Here is a 19,238-nt window from a genome sequence, read left to right on the forward strand (position 1 = left end):
TCATGTTGTCTAGACCCAACATTCATAGAAGCATTTAACATATCATCTATTCTTGGATCTCGTAATGGCCGCAATATTTTCTGACAGTCAGGGTTAGCATTCTCAATACCAAGTTGTTTGAAAATATATTCACATGCTTTCTCATTATCAATCTGTTTCTCCAGGACCTCATTATGTCAGTCTAAAAACTTGATAAACGGCTCGTTTGCCTCTTGTTTGATTCGGACAAAAGGCTGTCTCTCTTTACCAGCGTCAGGAACAGTTTTCAAAGCCCGCAGTGCCAGTTGTTTAACTTGCTGCAAGCCCGCCTAGCAAATCCTAGCTTGTGCAGCAATGGTGCCAAAATCAGCTTGACCCAGTAATGCATCGGCAGTAACTGCTCGCAGTGGATCACACGCCTGCAATGCTGTTTTCAGCAGCCTGGATGCCTGCAAGCTGCCTTATTTTAAATTCCCACATAGTATATTGCATGTCCATCATTATCAAACAAAACAACATTTTAAATCATTTGGGATAAATACATGAGTATTCACAGACAGACTGTATCAAACAAGTTGTATATGGGGCCCCAAGTCCATGGTCCGTCACCTTTCACCTGGTATCTTTGATAAGAACATATGAGAGACCTTCCCACTGCGGGTCTTGGTCCAGCACATGCACCACCAGGAAAGCACTCAATACATTTGCATCCCCTGCCCGTGTCTCTTCTCCCTTTACAGCTGTCTATTTATTGTAAGGATCTGGGGGATATAAATCAGGCTCTTTTTCCAGATCCATAGGCCCAGGTCAAAAGGACCATCCAGGTGAGCGTCAGACTTATCAGGCGGCAGAACCACAGGAGCAACAACAGCAGACTGTTTTTTTGATCTCATGGTAGAGTCCGGCAAAGGGGGCTGTGGTGAGGGAGCCGATGGTGCCGCTTCTGCTCCCTGTGCTTGTGAGCCAGCATGAAGTTTTAAAGTTTCAGAAATAACTCACCACAGGCTCAGTAAAGTGGTGGCAGCTTTATCATTGTGTGTAGCACAGTCCCACAAATTAACACCAATTTTGTCCCAAATCTCCTGGGTATAAATGTTAGTGGAATCAGTAGATGGATCGACTTTTGATGCCCAGAGAAGGATACTTTTCAATTCTTCCTTGTCAACTTTTTTCCCATACTGCTTAAGAATCACAGCAAAAACTTGTAGAACATTTGCCTGCTCTTTTGTTAAAGCAGACCCCAGAACTCTCAGCCGCTTACCTACGGCTTACTTACTAGCCTTACTTGCCCTGCGAGAGGCAATCCATATGGTTTGAATTCTCTTCCTTTCAGTGTACACCTTTGCTTACATTCAGCAAGCAGTTCAGCTGAGTCATGCCCCTGGATCGACAACTCGTTGGTTTTCATGCCCCACGTTGGGCGCCATTTGTAGCATTTCACGACACGGACTCAAGTTGCTGCAAGGACTCAAATCCTCATTTATTACCACCAAGCCCTTTTTATCCCCTTGCTCGGTACTTTCCCAACCTGCACATACATACAACATTCAATCTCACTGGTCCCTGTAAAACTCTCCAGGTAAATAGTCCAATCACAATGCTACAGACCCTCTCACAACTCCCACATCCTCTGGCCTTCAACGCTCCAGCTTATTGCCCCAGGGCTTGTGAAAGCACCAAAGCCTAAGAGCTCATTCCCAAACTGTTCTTCATGCAAATTTTATTGCCTTCACTCCCCACACTTAACCTCCATTCAACTGTGGCCTCCCTGGTTAGCCGGGACTGCTGATAGATGACGCAAAGTGGCTTGATGAGCACTTCTACCCGCTCCCTTAGTCCTCTTGTATGGATCCCATCCAGGCCCTTAGATGTGTGTGTGTCTAAGTGTCTAAGTGTAGCAGGTTGCTGACCACTTCCCCATGGATTATGGAGGCTTCATTCTGCCCAGTGTCCCTGTCCTCCAGCTCACTGAGGTGGGTACATTGTTCCTGTGAAATCTGATTCAGTCCATGGCAGATGGCAGGGCTGTGTTTCCACCCCTTGCACAGTGGATTCCATGTATACTGGGTACCCCTCCAGGTTAAACCAAACTGTGACCTGCACTCTGCTGCCAAAAGGATTGGGAAGAATGTGTTGGCAGTATCAGTTGTTGTATGTCATCTGGCTTCCTTTGACTCAATTTGTTTTGGAATTATAGCACGTCCAGTATGGTAGCACTCAGTGGTGGCACGATTTCATTCAAATACTCCAATATTAGCTTCCACTATCCTTCAGAATTTTGCACTGGCCATATGTAACTATTAAAGGTTGAATGAATCTTACTCATCAGTCCTTCACTCTCCAGTTAGTGAATCAGCTTACAGATGGAACCAGCGAGTCTTGATTGGTGTTGTATTGTCTTCAGTGCACTGTCATGATAGCAATTGGCAGCTGCTGTTCTTTAACCGATAACAACCCCATAACAAAAGGATCCTCTGAGAGTCCAGGCAAGCTAGGCAGCTGCTTGATTTTCTCTATACTCAAGGCCAAAAATCCCATTAGTACCCTTTTGGGCTCTTGAAGTGCCCTTTCATTAGTCTGTGCCAAGGATATTTGGAGCCTCCAGATCAGGCACAATAGGATGCTTGTCACTCATTTCAGATAGGTTTACCTCAGCCTCCGACACAGACAGGTCTTGGTATCCTCATCCCATTCCAGAAGTACAGATATACTGCCCCTTTGTAATCGGATGGTGTTAGAGTATACTGTGCACTAGTGTTCACCAGAGCTTTATGCTACCATGGGGCTGATGTGCCAGGTCATAAAACCTACTCAATCCAAGCGTGGTTGTCCCTTTCCTCTGCTTGCCTCAAGGCAGGGCCTTTCTACTCCTGGTTAGAGTCTCCATTACTTTATTTGTAACTGCAAACTTGAAGTCTCTTCACTGGGGTCAAAAGTACGATCAGCCCCTCTGCTCTGCCCAGCAGGCACTGGAGTGGTAATTTTCCTGGATAGATACCTTTTTGCTGCTGTTTTTTCTTGCAGTTCCTTTAAAGATCCTACCTCCTTCAGGTAGGATCACCACCCTACTTCCTCACGTCCTCCTCCCTGGTTATGCATGTAGAACCACAGGGTAACATGGTGTGCACCACTAGTACTTGAACAGAAAAAGGCTGATTCTTAATAGCTGAAGCATTAGTCAGTGTGGGTAAGGAAGATCCACCCTTCTGGAATTTCTGGAACAACGGTGAATCAGTTTCTCTACAGCCAAGACTGTAGGGAAGAAATGAGATTCTGTCTGAATTCTTGGATTTGGCTGGCTAATCCATCCACAGCTGGTACCTCTGAGTCTGTCTAACTCATTATCTCCACGATGTTTGCATACAACATTGGTGAACTTTGCATAAACTTCTACCACATCAACTGTGTGGACCAGATTCTATCCAGGTTTCTGCATACCGGGTTGTCATCTAAGTTGCTGTTGGCCACCTCCAACAAAGATACTGGATACCTCTCTCAGTGGTCTATTTTCTTTGGGAATTTGTAAGATTTTTCTTAAGGGGATAGGTGTTCTTCACACTTGACAGAAATCATCTCTAAAGAGAGCACTCCCACCCCTTTTACAATCCTTTTGTTAATGGCCTTATTGCTAGCAAGGAATCCCAACTGCTGGGCTAACTTAACATCTAATTCCTGACTATTGGCCCAAATATCCCAGCATCAGAGTAACCAGCTAAGAATTTTCTTGCCAGGTTGATGGCTGAAACCTCTTTGCATATATTGCAACCCACTAAGGAATAGGTATTACATGATTTCTGTCTCATTTATGACTTCAGACCCTTTTTCCTCCTGTTCCTGTAACTGTTCTGCTGCAGAACAGGCTGTCTCTTCTTCATTCTTTCTCCTGCTCCCTCTTAGGAGAAGCTTCTTCGTCCCTTTCTAAATGAGACGACTTTCGCTTCCATTGTTTCTTTTTAATTATAATTGTGTGTGCAATTGTAGTGCAAGCCAGGACTTATGTAATGTGCAGTAAATAAAACATGTAGTCACAGTCAACAATGAAGGTAAATAAAATATTAAAGAGCTACTCATTAGTTGAGAAGCATCAATTTTGTGCAATAAATAAGGCAGTCATCTTCTTGGAATATAGCCATATTGATCATGTTATTAACTACTGTTTTGTAATGTGTAAACATAAGAACGCTGAATTGAGGTAACACTTGTGGTTGTTAAGCTGCCATCTTCTAATATTTAGGTATATGGTTCTGCAAACTTTGTTAGTGGTTTTGTAAGTTTCGGTTTATGTTGTATAACCATGCCACTAGGTAACTTAATTTTTCCTTTGATAGTCTAAAACAATGTTCAGATGGGCTGATTTGTGCTCTAACACAGATTTTTATGGTATTAAAATTAAACTTTTGACTGTAGTTTAAGGTATTTTTACAAATCAAAGTAATTGTGTCCTCTTCCAAAATGAGGAAATAGCTATTATTAGTAATACAGTTTTATTTATGTTGCAGATAGGTTTTTTTCTCTGTTGATATATAACATTCAGTTTTGTCCAAATCTGAGTCACTCTTGTGCTATGTCTTAACTAACTGGAAAAGCCTTCCTTAAACTTGTAAGAAAAAGTGTACAGTGATGGTAGTTGGCAACAGTTTTAATCCGTTGCTCAGTAAGTGCAGAGCTAACTGGATATCATAGCTATCTTTTACTCAATGAAAGAAACAGTTAAAAGTCCTTTAAGGAGCATCTACCAACAAATATCAGGGGAATCTAATAGTAGTAGTGACATTGCTGGACAACCTATAAAAGTACTAACATGGTGAAAGTAAGAACATTTCAGGAGGACTGATTGAAATCTAAGTTGCAAGATAATGGAAAGTAACAAAAAGAACCAGAAACAGGCAGAAGCAATCAGGTAAGCACCTTCAGTGTAAGTCTGTGACAAAGCAAAGGAAGAGGTATTTATTATATACAAAAATGAGTGAAAAGAAAGATATATAGGTTAAAAGGAAGAAAAAAATACTGAGCTAAGAGGAAATGAATTATGTCAGTATCTGGGTTTTTTGGGGTGTGTGTGTAAATTGTAAGGTCACCTTATGGTCCTAATAAAAAAGATATCAAAAGTTTGGGCTTTGAGGACTCTAAGGTTAAAGGACAATGACTTATATGTAAGTAGCATAAAACCTGTCACTTCACAGAGTGAAAAAGCAGAGTTAACATGGTTAGTATGAAAAATTTGATGTAAATAATTCCTTAATGACCACATTACGCTTCTTGAAAGCAAGTAAAAAGGCTACTTTCCTGACATTGAAAGAGATTTCTATTTGATATACATTAAAAAGCAGTTCAAAGTAAACATTATAGAGGATATAATCCTAAACTAAGGTCAAGATTGCAACAGTCAGAAAGACAATGAGAAAAAAGAAAAAAGTGCGCAGTGCAAGTTCGTTCAAGCAAATATGAGTTATCACCTGTTGCTTCTGTGAACTTATGTGCAGACAGCATCTTGTATGCCATTTGAATGAACTAGGACATTATGCCTACATTTTAGAAAAGTTGAAACATGCTAGTGAAGTAATTCCTTGGTAGGATCTCAAGCGGTAGCAAAATTCTTTTAAGTAAATAGATTTTGCTGTGTTTTATCTCTTTAGAGAACAGATTCAGAGCAGCCCTGCGGAGAAGGGCTTGGGGGTGTTGGTCGATGAGAAAATGAACATGAGCTGGCTTCAGTGTGCGCTCGCAGCCCAGAAAGCCAACTGTATCCTGGGCTGCATCAAAAGGAGCGTGACCAGCAAGTAGAAGGAGGTGATCCTGCACCTCTACTTTGCTCTTGTGAGACCTCACTTGGAGTATTGTGTGCAGTTCTGGTGTCCTCAACATAAAAAGGACATGGAACTGTTGGAACAAGTGCAGAGGAGGCCCATGAGGATGATCAGGAGATGAGCACCTCCCATATGAAGATAGTCTGAGAAAGTAGGGGCTATTGAGCCTGGAGAAGAGAAGGCTGCGTGGAGACCTCACAGCAGCCTTCCAGTATCTGAAGGGGGCCTATAGGGATGCTGGAAAGGGACTCTTCATCAGGGACTGTAGTGACAGGACAAGGGGTAATGGGTTAAAACTTAAACAGGGGAAGTTTAGATTGGATAGAAGGAAGAAGTTCTTTACTGCGAGAATAGTGAGGCACTGGAATGGGTGGCCCAGAGAAGTTGTGAATGCTCCATCTTTGGTGGTGTTCAAGTCCAGGTTGGACAGAGCCTTGGGTGACATGGTTTAGTGTGAGGTGTCCCTGCCCATGGCCGGGGGGGGGGGGGTGTGGAACAAAATGATCTTAAGGTCCTTTCCAACCCTAACTATTCTAGGATTCTATGATTATATGAAAACTCTTATGCTTTTGTTTGGCTTTTCATCAATGACTTGCCCAGGTTATCATGCAATGAATGTGATGTGTACATTAAAAGCTGACTTTAAAATTGCATTTTATGAGAGACAAGCAGCCACGGACTATATACAAACTTTAACCGATGGGTTTAACTAATCTTTTATTATAAAATTTTTATTTCCTAGGGTTGATAAGTGGTTACAGTCATCCTGTTTTAATGTCTTTCCTTTTTGAAAGGCAGGCTTCTCATGGGTTATTGACATGGAGAATCTTAGATCTTGCCTGGTCTTATGAGTCTGTATTTTTCCTTTTTTGTCAGAAGATCACATACAGTTAAAGGGTCTTTACAAGAAACACTTAGCTATTGTTTTATATTTCTTTCTGTCTTTAGTTCAGAAACATGATTTTTCAGTAGAAACCACAATTTTATGAATATGTAAAATGTAGAAATTCACTGATTGCTAGGAATTTTGAAATTATTATTTACTTATCCATGCTAAAGAAAGAAGAAAAGCTAAAAATGTCAGATAAAACAAGAATCTCCCCCCATGCCCCTTTATTGTGTAAAATCTCTCTTAGCAGACTACACCCTTAAAAAACACTAGTTTGAATTCCAGTCAGGGAACCTGCGCAGCATGTAAAGGCTGCTAGGTCTTTCCTACAGCAGAAAACTAGTTTCACTGCGGGGATCAAAAGTGTAGAGGATGGCGCCTCAGCATCTATCTGGCATCTGGTAATAAGCATATAACTATGTGGGGTTACTACTAGAGCTCATGTTGAAGTCCAGACAAGGATAACCTGAAGCACCGGCACAGGTCGGGAATGACTGACAGGGTCACAACCCTGCTGGAAAGGGCCTCGGGGCTTCAAGGGACTGCGGGGCGGACAGCAGTCAAGCATTATTTATCATAAAGAAGATAAACCTTGTGCCAAAGTGACCATAGCTACTGGATCAAGGGGAATGCTGGGTGCCTGGGAAGGGGCTACCAGGGTGTCCTGGGCCTAGAGCACAGGATCAGTGATGAGCGCTCGGCTGAGCTTACTTGGTCTGTGGTGGAGGAGGTAAAAGGTGATTCAAAGGTAGCTTGCAGCTACTTGGAGGGTAGTTGCAAAGGACACCAAATTTATATTGTTCTCAGCAGTGGCATGTGTTTAAGAAGGTGCATGGGCCTCCATATTGGGAGGTTCAGACCGAACACCAGGAAAATCTTCATTAGGATTGTGATGCAGCAGCAGGTCAGGTTATCCATGGGGGCGGTAGAATTTCTCTTGGAAGCTTTCTGAGATTCAGACAAAGCTGTGGCTGATGTGATCTAGTGTTGATGATTGATAATCTCATTTTGAGTGTGAGGTTTGAGTGGACAACATCATGAAGGCCATTCCAACAGTAGCTGTATGATTCTGTGAGTAAATGTAGTGCTCCTTATAACTATGTTCAAAAATAAGGCAAGATGATGTTTTGCCAAGATAAGTAAAATCAATATCATCAATAGTTCCTGATTTAGATGCCCAAGTATTTGCACTTGAACCAGTGGCCTCTTTTTCCATAAACTGATTTAATTTTTCATTGTCCTCTAAATATACATTAGGTGTCCATTCTGAAGTTTGACTTTAATGTTTGGGTTGGAAGTCTTTCCTTTCCCTTACGGTTTTCTTTAATTTTTGCATATGAGTTTGTCCAGAGAGCTCACTTTCTCTGTTCAACTGTCACGTTCAGATTGTCTGTGGCTGCAATTCAAGTATTTTTATGATTTTCACAGCATCCCAAAAAATGAAATGATAAAGTGGCTTAAATAGCCTCATGTAGCAGATTATAGATCTGATATCAGCATTTTTCGTTTCTTGCAGGGCTATAATTAATTTCATTATTATTTTTAATTTATTCATATGTCTTGACTATCCACTATGCACACACTGAAAACGCAAGCCTGAAGTTAAACTTCTCCTTGGATGACTGTAACACATTAATTCTTGTAGAATTTTCACAGCAATTGATTTTCCTGTTGATTTGCTTCAGAGTACGTACATTAATGCCTACCATTTTATAATCTTTGTTTTCTTAAACTACATTACAGCTAGATTAAGAAAAATAGCTAAATTATGAATATAAATTTTGTGATTAAAAATCTAATTAGAAGGCGTTTGCTTACAGCAACTGCTGAAGCTCTGAGTGTACACTGAGCTTATTAACATTAATGTGGTGGGTTCACTTTGGCTGAATGCCAGGTGCCCACCAAAGCTGCTCTATCACTCCCCCTCCTCAGCTGGACAGGGAGAGACATAACTAGAGGCTTATGGGTTGAAATAAAGACAGGGAGAGTTGGAGAGATCACTCACCAGTTACTGTCATGGGCAAAATAGGCTTGACTTGGGGAAAATAGTTTATTAGTAATGATATCAGGGGTAAGGTAATGAGAAATAAAAGCTAAATCTTAAAATACCTTCCCTCCACCCCTCCTTTCTTCCTGGGTTCAAATCTACTCCCTATTTTTTCTACCTCCTTTACTTGAGCAGTGCAGGCGGATTCAGTATGGGGGTTGTGGTAACTTCGTCACATGCTGTCTCTGCTGCTTCTTCCTCCTCCGGGGAGGGCTCCTCACACTCTTCCACTGTTCCAGCAGAGGGTCCCTCCACACAAGACAGTCCTCCATGAATTTCTTCAACCCAAGTCCTTCCCATGGACTGCAGTTCTTCATGAACTGCTCCAGCATGGGTCCCTTCCACGGCTGCAGTCCTTCAGGAGCAGACTGTTCCAGTGTGGGTCCCTTCCATGGGTGCAGCCCTTCAGGAACAGGCTGCTCCAGTGTGGGTCCCTTCCATGGGGTCACAATTCCTGCAGCAAACCAGTGTGGGCTCCTCTCTCCACAGGACCACAGCTCCTGGCAGAAGCCAGCTCCAGCACAGGCTTCCCACAGGGTCACAGCCTCCTTTGGGCATCCACCTGCTCTGGTGTGGGGTTTTTCATAGGCTGCAGGTGGAGATCTGCTCCTCCATGGACCTCCATGGGCTGCAGGTGGAGATCTGCTCCTCCATGGACCTCCATGGGCTGCAGGGGCACAGCTGCCTCACCATGGGCTGCACCATTGGTTTCAGGGGAATCCCTGCTCTGGCACCGGAGCAGCTCCCCCGCTTCTTCTGCACTGGCCTTGGTGGCTGCAGAGCTGTTCCTCACTGTCCTGGGTTCAATAGCAGCAGCCATTTTTCTCCTTCTTAGTAGCTGGTGCAGCATTGTGTTTTTGAGTTTCGGCCTGCGAACAGCTCTGATAACACCGATGTTTTCAGTTGCTGCTCGGTAATGTTTACTCTGACCGAGGACCTTCTGAGTCTCATGTTCTGCCAGGGAGGACGGGAAGCCGGGAGGAAGCAGAGACAGGACACCTGACCCAAACTAGCCAAGGAGGTATTCCGTTCCACAGCACATCATGCCCAGTATATAAACTGGGGGCAGTTACCCAGAAGGGTTAGACCACTGCTTGGTTGGGCTGGGTATCCGCCGGTGGGTGGTGAGCGGTTGTATTCTCTTCCCTTGTTATTTCCCTTATCACTATTATTATTGGTGGCAGCAGCAGTGGTTTGTGTTATACCTTAGTTACTGGATGGTTCTTATCTCAACCCATGGGAGTTACATTCTTTCGATTCTCCTCCCCATCCCTCCAGAAGTGGAGGGAGAGGAAGAGGTGGGAGTGAGTGAGTGGCTGCATGGTTCTGAGTTACTGGCTAGGTTTAAACCACGACGCTCACACCTATTGTCACTCTTCTCTCTGGATGCAGATGCTCCTGCACAGGAACTTTTTCCACTTCCTGTGTTGCCCCAGAGGTGCTACTACCCCTGTCACTGGTTTGGCCTCTGGGCAGTGGTGGGTCAATCTTGGAGCCAGCTGACATTGGCTCTATTGGACATGGCAGAAGCTTCTGGCAGCTTCTTAGAGCAGCCATCATTGTAGCTTCACCCCCCCCCCCAAAAAAAAAACCAACCAAAAACCAACACCGACTTTGCTGTGCAAACCCCATATAACTACTCATCATGAAAGGTATTTCATTAATGGCTCTCCCTGAGTGCACTGAATCATAGAATCATACAGTAGTTAGGGTTGGAAAGGAGCTTAAGATCATCCCATGTGCAGGGACACATAAATACATTGCTATGCAAGCTTTTCTTGCACGTGTGTATCAACCCTCATGAGGGAGGTCAAACTGAAGTCGTGTCTGTGCTGTTACTGGAGCTTTGATTGTAAATTATGGGCACTGTATAGTTTGCTTTATTTAGTATACCATGTGTGCTATAATACACATGTGAACTCTAGTTTGGCAGAGGCAAATACTCAGTGCACCTATCTGAAATATTGTACTGGGACTGTGAAGCTACTGATGCATGACCTATGTGGAATAATACTTAGCTATATTTGCTGTATTCCTGATTCTTCATTTAGACGTAAGAAATCTTTCGACTTGCTCAGAACTTGGGTTTCTTCAAAGGAAAGTAATCAAGTCAATAGGTTCAGACTGTAATATCTGTGGTAGGGAATTTATCAGGTAATGGTAAAAGACTGTGTAAGACACGGAGAAGAAAAGCCAATTTCTTCTTATTATTACAACAGGCTTCTCAGAATATCAGTGTTCTCAGAAATGTAATTCTTTGACAATTTTCTCTCACAATGGTGAGCTCTTTGTTAAAAGTTCTGAAAAGTTTCTGAAGACATCTTCTCTCCTTTAAATCGATATATTTGGAGATTTCTTTCTTGGATTGTCTTCCATTATTCCATAACACACAAAATATTACCAGTGGTGTAGATGATTAAACAAATAATGTTTATTAATGCTTAGATTTCACTCTGATCTTAGGAGGTTCTGTTTCTGTTTCTAAGCACTACAGTGCTTGCTTTAGGTATTTGTTACTTACTATATAACATAAAATTGTCTTGGGCAAGAGAGAAAGCTGGGCATTGGAAAAGCTGAGAGAATTTAACATGAATTTTCTACTCTTTTCACATTGAGAGTTGCATAGTTGCAAATCTCTATTACTTTTATTTTATTATTGGTATTTGGACTTTCATTTCTTCCAAAAGGTAGATGGTAGCCTGTAGCAAAGCAAATGTATTGTGGGACAGAAACTTGCTTAATGCAGGTGACAGTTGTCCTCTCTACAGGTATGAGTACACATTTTAGATAGTAGCGTGTTAATCTCATAATAAAATGCCTTTGTCTTTCCTTTTAAAATTTCAAATTGTCTAAACCCCAGAAACCTTTATTGCATTTTTTCATTCTTTTTATTTTCTCAATAACGACAGTATAAATAATGTTTGTAAGAAAGTAGCTTATGAAAAGGAATTAAAAGAGTTATCAAATTAACATTATAGGTGTTTTCTTACATGATGGATATTTTCTTTTGCATTGATCATAGGTTTCAGAAGAAGCTCTGCATCACAGCACTGAGGATGAAGAGTCTTCCCAGGGAATGGAGCCCTATCTTGTGCGCAGATTATCATCCCGTAACATCCAGCTTCCACCCCTGGCTTTCAGACAGTTAGAACAGGCAGACTGGGATAAAAAGAATGATACTGACGCTATTCCAAGGCCCACGACCCTTCCACTGAGGATTCTTCCTCTCATTGCTATTACATCTCCTGAGTCCAGCAGGTAAGGTCCAGCAATTTTCTGATTTGATATTTTCAGTGGCAGGTGCAGGACAGAAGATGCTGCTTCTAGAACAGGTATCTATTTCTTTCCTAAATCCCCTAAATAAGTGAAAAAGAAGAATAAAATATTAATATGTAAATGTGTGCCTGCCACTTGATAATACTGCTTGTAAACCTTTTGGTCATGTCCAAATACAAACACTAGAAAGTATTTTCTCTGAACATTACTAAATTATATATTCAGAAAGTAGACTTCTGGAGTCTTGAATAACCATTTTTTTAAAGACATAATAAATATAGGACCTTTTTTATACATAGACAAATTTTCACATGACACAGTTTCAAAACAAGTTTCAAGGATTCATGAGAGGCTTTTGCATACTCTGGTATAACTACACTATTTCAAATGTAAATAGTTGAACATATTTGGTTATAGTGATTTGTATAATAGTTTCTTCATATTACACCCGTAGCTTCTTCCATTCTGCAAATTTTTTAGAGTAAACTTTCCTGTTCTTATATGTTTCTAACACCATCCTATTTGCTGTGCTTATTTTCCAAAATGTGAATTGTTTAGTGTGAAATTGTTCTTTACAATGGTGGCAGCGGCAGAGCAGCTGTTTGGTAACCTGAATATATATAAGGAAAAGGAAAGGCAAACATAATGAGAGCTGAAATGCAGGACTTGACTTAGGAACTTTTGGATATATCTTCAGAGACAATATTGTATTCTGAATAATGCAACTGTGAAGAGAATGTAGGACTTGCAGTGCTTGAAAAAAATATAAGTATTCATCAGGTTGCTATGTCCAAAACAATCTAATACTAACTTTAAATTTAGTATCACCCCCAAATCTTATTTCTATATATATATCTTTTTTTTCTTTTGAATAATAGAGATAAATTCTTGAAACATGCTTATAGAAACAGTGACTACATCCATAGAAGCATATAAATATTTAGATTGTTTACAAATGTAAATATCATTTGGAGAGATAAATATAATGTTAATTAGTAAAGTTTTGAAGATAAATTGTCGTGATTTTTTTTTTTGTTTTCTATCCATGGAGGCTGGAGGGAAGATTGGTCTGAGATACGGAAGGAAAAGAAGTATAGGTGGAATGATTACATTTCAGATTCCTGGCTTTTCCAGATTTTTGAGTATTTGGCTTTGAAACTTCGATGGGATTTGGGATGTCCTGTTTAAACTGTGTAATGCACTGAGGGTACTCTGGTTTTTTAGCTTTCTTAACACTAAGTGAAAAAAAATATGTATGCTCCTGATGTGACAGAAGATCAGAAAGCAGAACGAAAAACATTACTTCTGTCCTATGAAAACATCTAAGTGATTATAGATTTCTGGAAACTGCATTTTTTTTTAGGCTGTGTTGAAATATGCAAGAGCAAGCAAGACAGTTTGAAGGGTATTTGGGTAACTAACAGACCTAATATGTACTGGTTATTATGGGTAGCTATCTGCTGTATTTGGAGAATGATTGGTTCTGTGAGAGGCTTCTCTAGGCTAAGAATCTGTCATAGGCATTAAGAGATAAGTTTGTATCCTGCCTATGATATTCATCCTGTGGTTGGTACAATGTGTTTTGGAACTGGACAAAAAATGGTTTGTCTCCAAGTAAGCATATTTCTGAGAGAGGCTGGGAAACAGCAGATCTACAGATTGCTGAATGAAACTGCCAGGCTGTTAAAGCAAACGAACAAACCAAACCTGAACAGAACAGCAGAAGCAATTATAATTTTGCTGCTTCTTTGTAATATAAAATCTTCAGCTTTTATGATTCCTTCTTAGCTAAAGAGCAATTACGCTGCTATAGGAAGAATATTGTTCAGGAAATTATATTTCTCTAGCTGTTTTGTGCCATTTTTTAGTTATTAGCTCACTCAAGCAGCTATGCATTTCCCGTTTACGTGCTTGTAATGCCAGCAGAAAAGCTGGAGGAAGCTATCATTTTATTTGGCATCTTGTCTCCGTAAAAGTACACAAACATAGGGGACCTATTATGTCTGTGGAAATGCTTACCTCCTTTGACTTTGAATGTATGGAAATGTGCTGCTGAGAAAAGGAAACCTCTGTCTTTAGTAGGTAGGTGAAGGCAGAAGAACATTTGGGCTATAGCAAGTCAGTCTGATGTGGAAAAATTTCATCACTGAAAACACTATAAATTATAAATGTACGTTTTTTTAAAGAATATGCTAAAAAACCCCAAATATAATATTATAAAGAGTCTTACACTGTGATTCAAAGCTAAAACCAGTGACAATGCATGTAGTTTTTAAAGTAAAATATGCATTTGATTCCTGGACATGCACTTACACACACACACACTCCCCTTTTCACTTTTTCTCTTTTTATTGTTAGGATGTCTCAGGATCATTTCTGATTTTATGTTAGCTTTGTATAACCAAGCTACACTAATTCACAAACAGTTCTTAAAAATTCCCAAACAACACAGCAGAGTATATGAAAAATTAGAAATAAACTATTCAGCAGTGTTTTTCTAAATCTTTCATCCTCTTTTAAACACTTAAGTCTTCTGACTCTAAGGAGACAGCAAAGTGTCTCGTCATTCCTTTCACCCTTCTAATTTCTTTCCATGCATGAAGGGAGACAGATTCCAAGTTTTTCTAACCCAGGCTAAACTGAGACAATAATAAAGATCATCATTAAGATGAAGATTTATATCTTACATTTGCTAACAGGAGCTATAAAAACTAGTGCTTACAAATTGATAGACTCAGCCTGCAGCTGGTAGCAACAATTATATTTACGAAATGTAACAATTGCCAGACCTTCTATGGGGAGGATTTGAAACAGGCAGGCAATTGCTTTTGATATTTTAGTTCTTTTTATGTTATTTTATTTATTTTATTTTATTTTATTTTATTATTATTTTATTTTATTTTTTATTTTATTTTATATTTTATTCTATTTTTTTTATTAAGCAGTATATTTACCTTGTGTATATAGAATATTGAATGTCGTATTTTACTGTAAGCTAGGTCAGCTAGGGTATTTGCAGTGTGTATGTGACCATGTGTTTTAAACTTCGTCAGTTTTCCTCAAGAAACTGTAACTAAGTTTATCAAAGCTTTTGATATAGGTAACAGTTATGATGCCATTTAAGATGGGATGCACAGACAGGAAGGTACTGACAGAATACTTTTGCTTTGGCAAAATTGCAATTGGTACAGATTCAAGCTATCAAGAGTCTGATGTAGGCTTTTATTTTCCCTTGAAAACAGGATTTTTCAGTTGCTGCTGAGATTCTTCTGTCCTCCTAATACATACGACTGACATAATATGAAGGGAAATGCAATGTTCATTGGACGTAAATTCCAGAAATGTTAATATATCATATTTATGAAGACATCATTGAAAGGGTTGTTTGAAAGCAAAATGTATTTTGGAGTTGAGATGCGGTTAGAAAGACTTTCTATATAAAAATATACGAAACATTTTTTGTGTGTTTCATTTAGTTATCTGTAATTCAGTATATATGGTGTCTCTTCTTACTACTAACCATATTCTTTGCTTAAACATCATTTGGGAGACATTATTATTATTGTACAACATAAGATCTATTTTAAATTGCTTTTGTATTGCTTATGTTCAACTGAAAGTGTGTATTTCAGCATGTTTATGAAACATTAGGGAGCTATAAGAATGACTTACATGACAGTTAATTTCTGAAGTATCTTTTTTGCAATGTTCCTTCTATCCAAATTTATTAGTTTTTTTTCCTTAAGTTAAATTCTGTGGATTAGATAGGCACTGTACTGCTTAAAACCATTTACGTTTTATTATCCATTAAAGAAGCAATGAAAACTCTCTCTATTGGAAATCAAATAAAAACTTGATTTAAAATTATCCCCAGTTTTTCCTTCCACCCTTTAAAGATGCACTTAAATTTTTTAATATCTGCTTTTGAAAGAAAATATTAGAAAATTGTTATTAGTATCATCAATGTAAGTTTGATACTATGGCAATACAGACTGAGAGTCCTAGCTGCAAACTAAATGTTTCTTAATGTCTACCACTTGCTCGCTCATTGTCTTTCCCCTGTCAGAGTAATACCTCAAAGACTATATTTTGCCTTTTCTAGTTAGGGTCAGAAGAGCTTTTTCAAATGTTAAATGACTGAAATGTGGGAATCCTGAGCCGTAATTTTGCAGTTATTCACTCACCATACTAGCAAAGTATTTAAAAAAAAAAAAAAATTAGAGTTCTGAATGTGGGTTATTATTTTAAGGAACAGAGTGTTAGAGAGAGATGATGAAGATAAGGAGACTGGACCTTAGCAGAATAATGTCTAGTAAAGATAAAAGCTAGGGTAAAGATGCCCTTCAGGTTTATTAATTTGCAACTCTGTATGGTAATATATGTAGTGAAAATAAGTGGGAACTATGGTTTACACAGTACTGAAAGATAAAAAAGAAAGAAGATAAAAAATAAAAATTGGCATTTAATTTCTTTTTCAACCGAGAATTATGATCTTGGTTCTGCCACACTGTAACTCTTCTTAGGAAGCTTCTCATGGGTCTAGTCTGTTTTCAGCTACAGCTGTGTTCCCTGACTCACCTGCCAATTAAGAATAATGAAGAATAGTGTAACAAATCTTAGCATTTTTATTGCAGATTTCTTTATTTTAAAAGCATTATAAACATGAGCAAACCCACATGTTGCCTTTGGGAGATCAGTTAGTGAGTAAGTAGTTTTATTTTCATTTTATGCATTAGAAAACTTGCACACAATGGGGTAGTAGAACTGGCCAAGACTACAGAACAACCAAGTAATCAGACTATGAATATAATTCAAGAGTTTCTGGCTCCTGGCTTTGTGTCTAGCCTATGCTACGTGTTAGAAAGCTGAGAATGGAACTTGGGAAAAAAGAATAAAAGCCTCAAGTTTATTTCAGTATGTCAAGGAGAATGTTATTGACTAGGTCTGAGAAGGGTTTTAATTATTATTATTAGGAGTTACACATGTAACTGTTGTATGCATCCACTCACACGGAACCTATGTTTCCTTTATATCGACTCAGTTCCATAAAACTCTATCTGACTACAGTATCTGTTAGAAAGAAAAGCACATTTAATTGGCGTGAAAACCAAAGTTGAGTCAGTATGTAAGCTTAGATCTATCAGTGGGAAAGATCAGTGGAGATTTGTAAAATTAAATGGGTGTTAGAATTTTTAAAGTTTTGTGGCATCCAAGCCTGGGCTTTTAAGCAAGTCTTCTGTTCTTTTGTTTAGCATCAACAATTTATATGTTGCTATATGTATGCTAGCGTGAATAACTTAAAAATAATTCTGTTGGTCAAGACTTTTATTGATTGGGTGCTTTAGAGAGGTAAAGAAGCTGTGAAGCCCATACCAGAATACTCACATAATAGTAATTCTTAATACCATAGAAGACTTCATATCTGACACTTATTTCTAGACTCTCATGTCCAAAGAAAAGGATTATTTTAACTTATGCCTATCATTAAGATCTGCCAGATTTAGATCTGATGTACAGGTATGCTGTGGAGCACAGCAGGTACTGTGTCTAGCCCAGCATTAGCCATCCTGAAATCCTTTTTAAAAAAATCAGATTTTTTGTCAAATGCTAACATTTTGTTCAGTAGTGGTAAAAATTCTGTCTTTTCAGTGATAAAAATGACCTGTTTGGCCTTCAAAACCATTATTTATATAGCATTTATATATCATAGAAGGGAAAAAGACATTACTGTAAATTTTGGATGAGTAAGCGTATGTGTGCATGTATTTTCTAATTTAAGGAAAAAATTAACAAGTACTACTTAAAATAAGCATTTTAAAATAGTTATTTTTAATCAATAGATACGTCTGAAAAAATCTAAACCGTGGTATAGTCCTCTTTGACTGCAGGGTTATATAATTATCAGATGAAATTTGAGATCAACTTTTAAAAGTGAGTTAACAGCAGATAATAGGGTGAGCTGAGGTTATTTTTTCCTTTTGCTGAACTTTATGTGTTTCCTGTCCTGCTATTCCTCCAGATTGCCAAGGCCCTGTGAATGTTAGCCTTCTAGTGTATCAAGTGCTCCCACCATTCTGGTGTCATCTATGAAGTCATTGAGTGTGCATTACACCTTACTGTCCAGATAGTTGTTGAAGGTGTTAACTAGTCTTGGCTCCAGTATTAACTCCTAAGGATGTCTGTTCTTCCCTAACTGATGCTGAAGTTTGGAACCACTTGGCCAAAACATTTTGAGCTAGATAGTCCAACCAGTTTGCTGTCTGCCTTTTAGTCCCCTCATCTAGTCTATATCTTTCCTGCTCAGCTACAAGATTTCAGTGCAAGTCTGTCAGAAACCTTGCTGCTGCTGTTCTTGTCTGACACAAAGCCAGGACTTTACTCATGAAAGGGAATCAGGTTCATCACATATGATTTGCACTTGGTAAAATTATGCTAAGTGTTCCTCTGTGCTTAAAACTTACTTCCAAGGGAACTTGCTCAATAACCTTCCCAGCATTTAAGGTGAGGTTAGAGCAGCTTGTAGTTTCCTAAGCCCTCTTCCTCTCTCTTTTAAAGATCTTCTTACCATCAAACATGTTCAGGTCACTGAGGACCTCTTCTGACCACCACAGCTTTTCAGTGATGATAAATAGAAGGTGTTCTCACAATGACATTGACCGTCTTTGTCAGCACTGTTGAATACATCCTATGTGGTATCAGGAATTTGAATGTGACTGATTTACTTGAGCAGAACCTAACTTGACCTATCCTTACAATGGGGTACTTTATATTCCCCCAAACTTCCCATCAGGACAAGGTGACCTGGGAGGCCTGAGAGCAGACCTTGCCAGTAAAATAGGGCAAAGAAGGTTTTGCACATTTAATCCTTTTCTATGTCCTTCATCACTTGGTTGCCTACTACATTCACTGTCAGGCCCATATTTTCCTTGTTCTTCTTTTTGCCTCTGATGTACCTTTTTGTTGCTCTTCATCTCATTGCCATGTTCATTTCCAGCTGAGCTTTGACTTTACTGATGCCATTGCTGAAAAGCCAGGTGATACCTCCATATTCCTTCTGGGAAATGTGTTTCTTCTTCCACCTCCCGTACTCAACGCTTCCTTGAATTTCATCTCTATAAGAAGTTCCTTGTTCAGACAATTTGGTGTCCTACTATTGTTTCTAAGCCTTCAATCACATTTTATCTAGTGTACTACAAGAAAGTGAGTCATTGGCTGATTATGTAGGATTTTTATGATTAAA

The 19,238-nt window shown here is 39.3% G+C and overlaps 1 protein-coding gene across 1 annotated transcript in view; it reads left to right on the forward strand.

Moving 5' to 3' along the window:
* LOC136004830 (3',5'-cyclic-AMP phosphodiesterase 4D-like) overlaps positions 1-15,365 on the forward strand; it is a 183,989-nt gene extending 168,624 nt beyond the window's left edge. The window contains exons 3-4 of the mRNA XM_065661717.1: positions 11,745-11,980; positions 15,241-15,365. Of these exons, the coding sequence (XP_065517789.1) occupies positions 11,745-11,980; positions 15,241-15,292 (288 nt within the window). The 3' untranslated portion in view covers positions 15,293-15,365. The remainder of the gene's footprint in view (positions 1-11,744; positions 11,981-15,240) is intronic.
* Positions 15,366-19,238: the final 3,873 nt, after the last annotated feature.

Source organism: Lathamus discolor, chromosome Z, assembly GCF_037157495.1.
Source record: "Lathamus discolor isolate bLatDis1 chromosome Z, bLatDis1.hap1, whole genome shotgun sequence".
NCBI classification, from domain to species: Eukaryota; Metazoa; Chordata; class Aves; order Psittaciformes; family Psittacidae; genus Lathamus; species Lathamus discolor.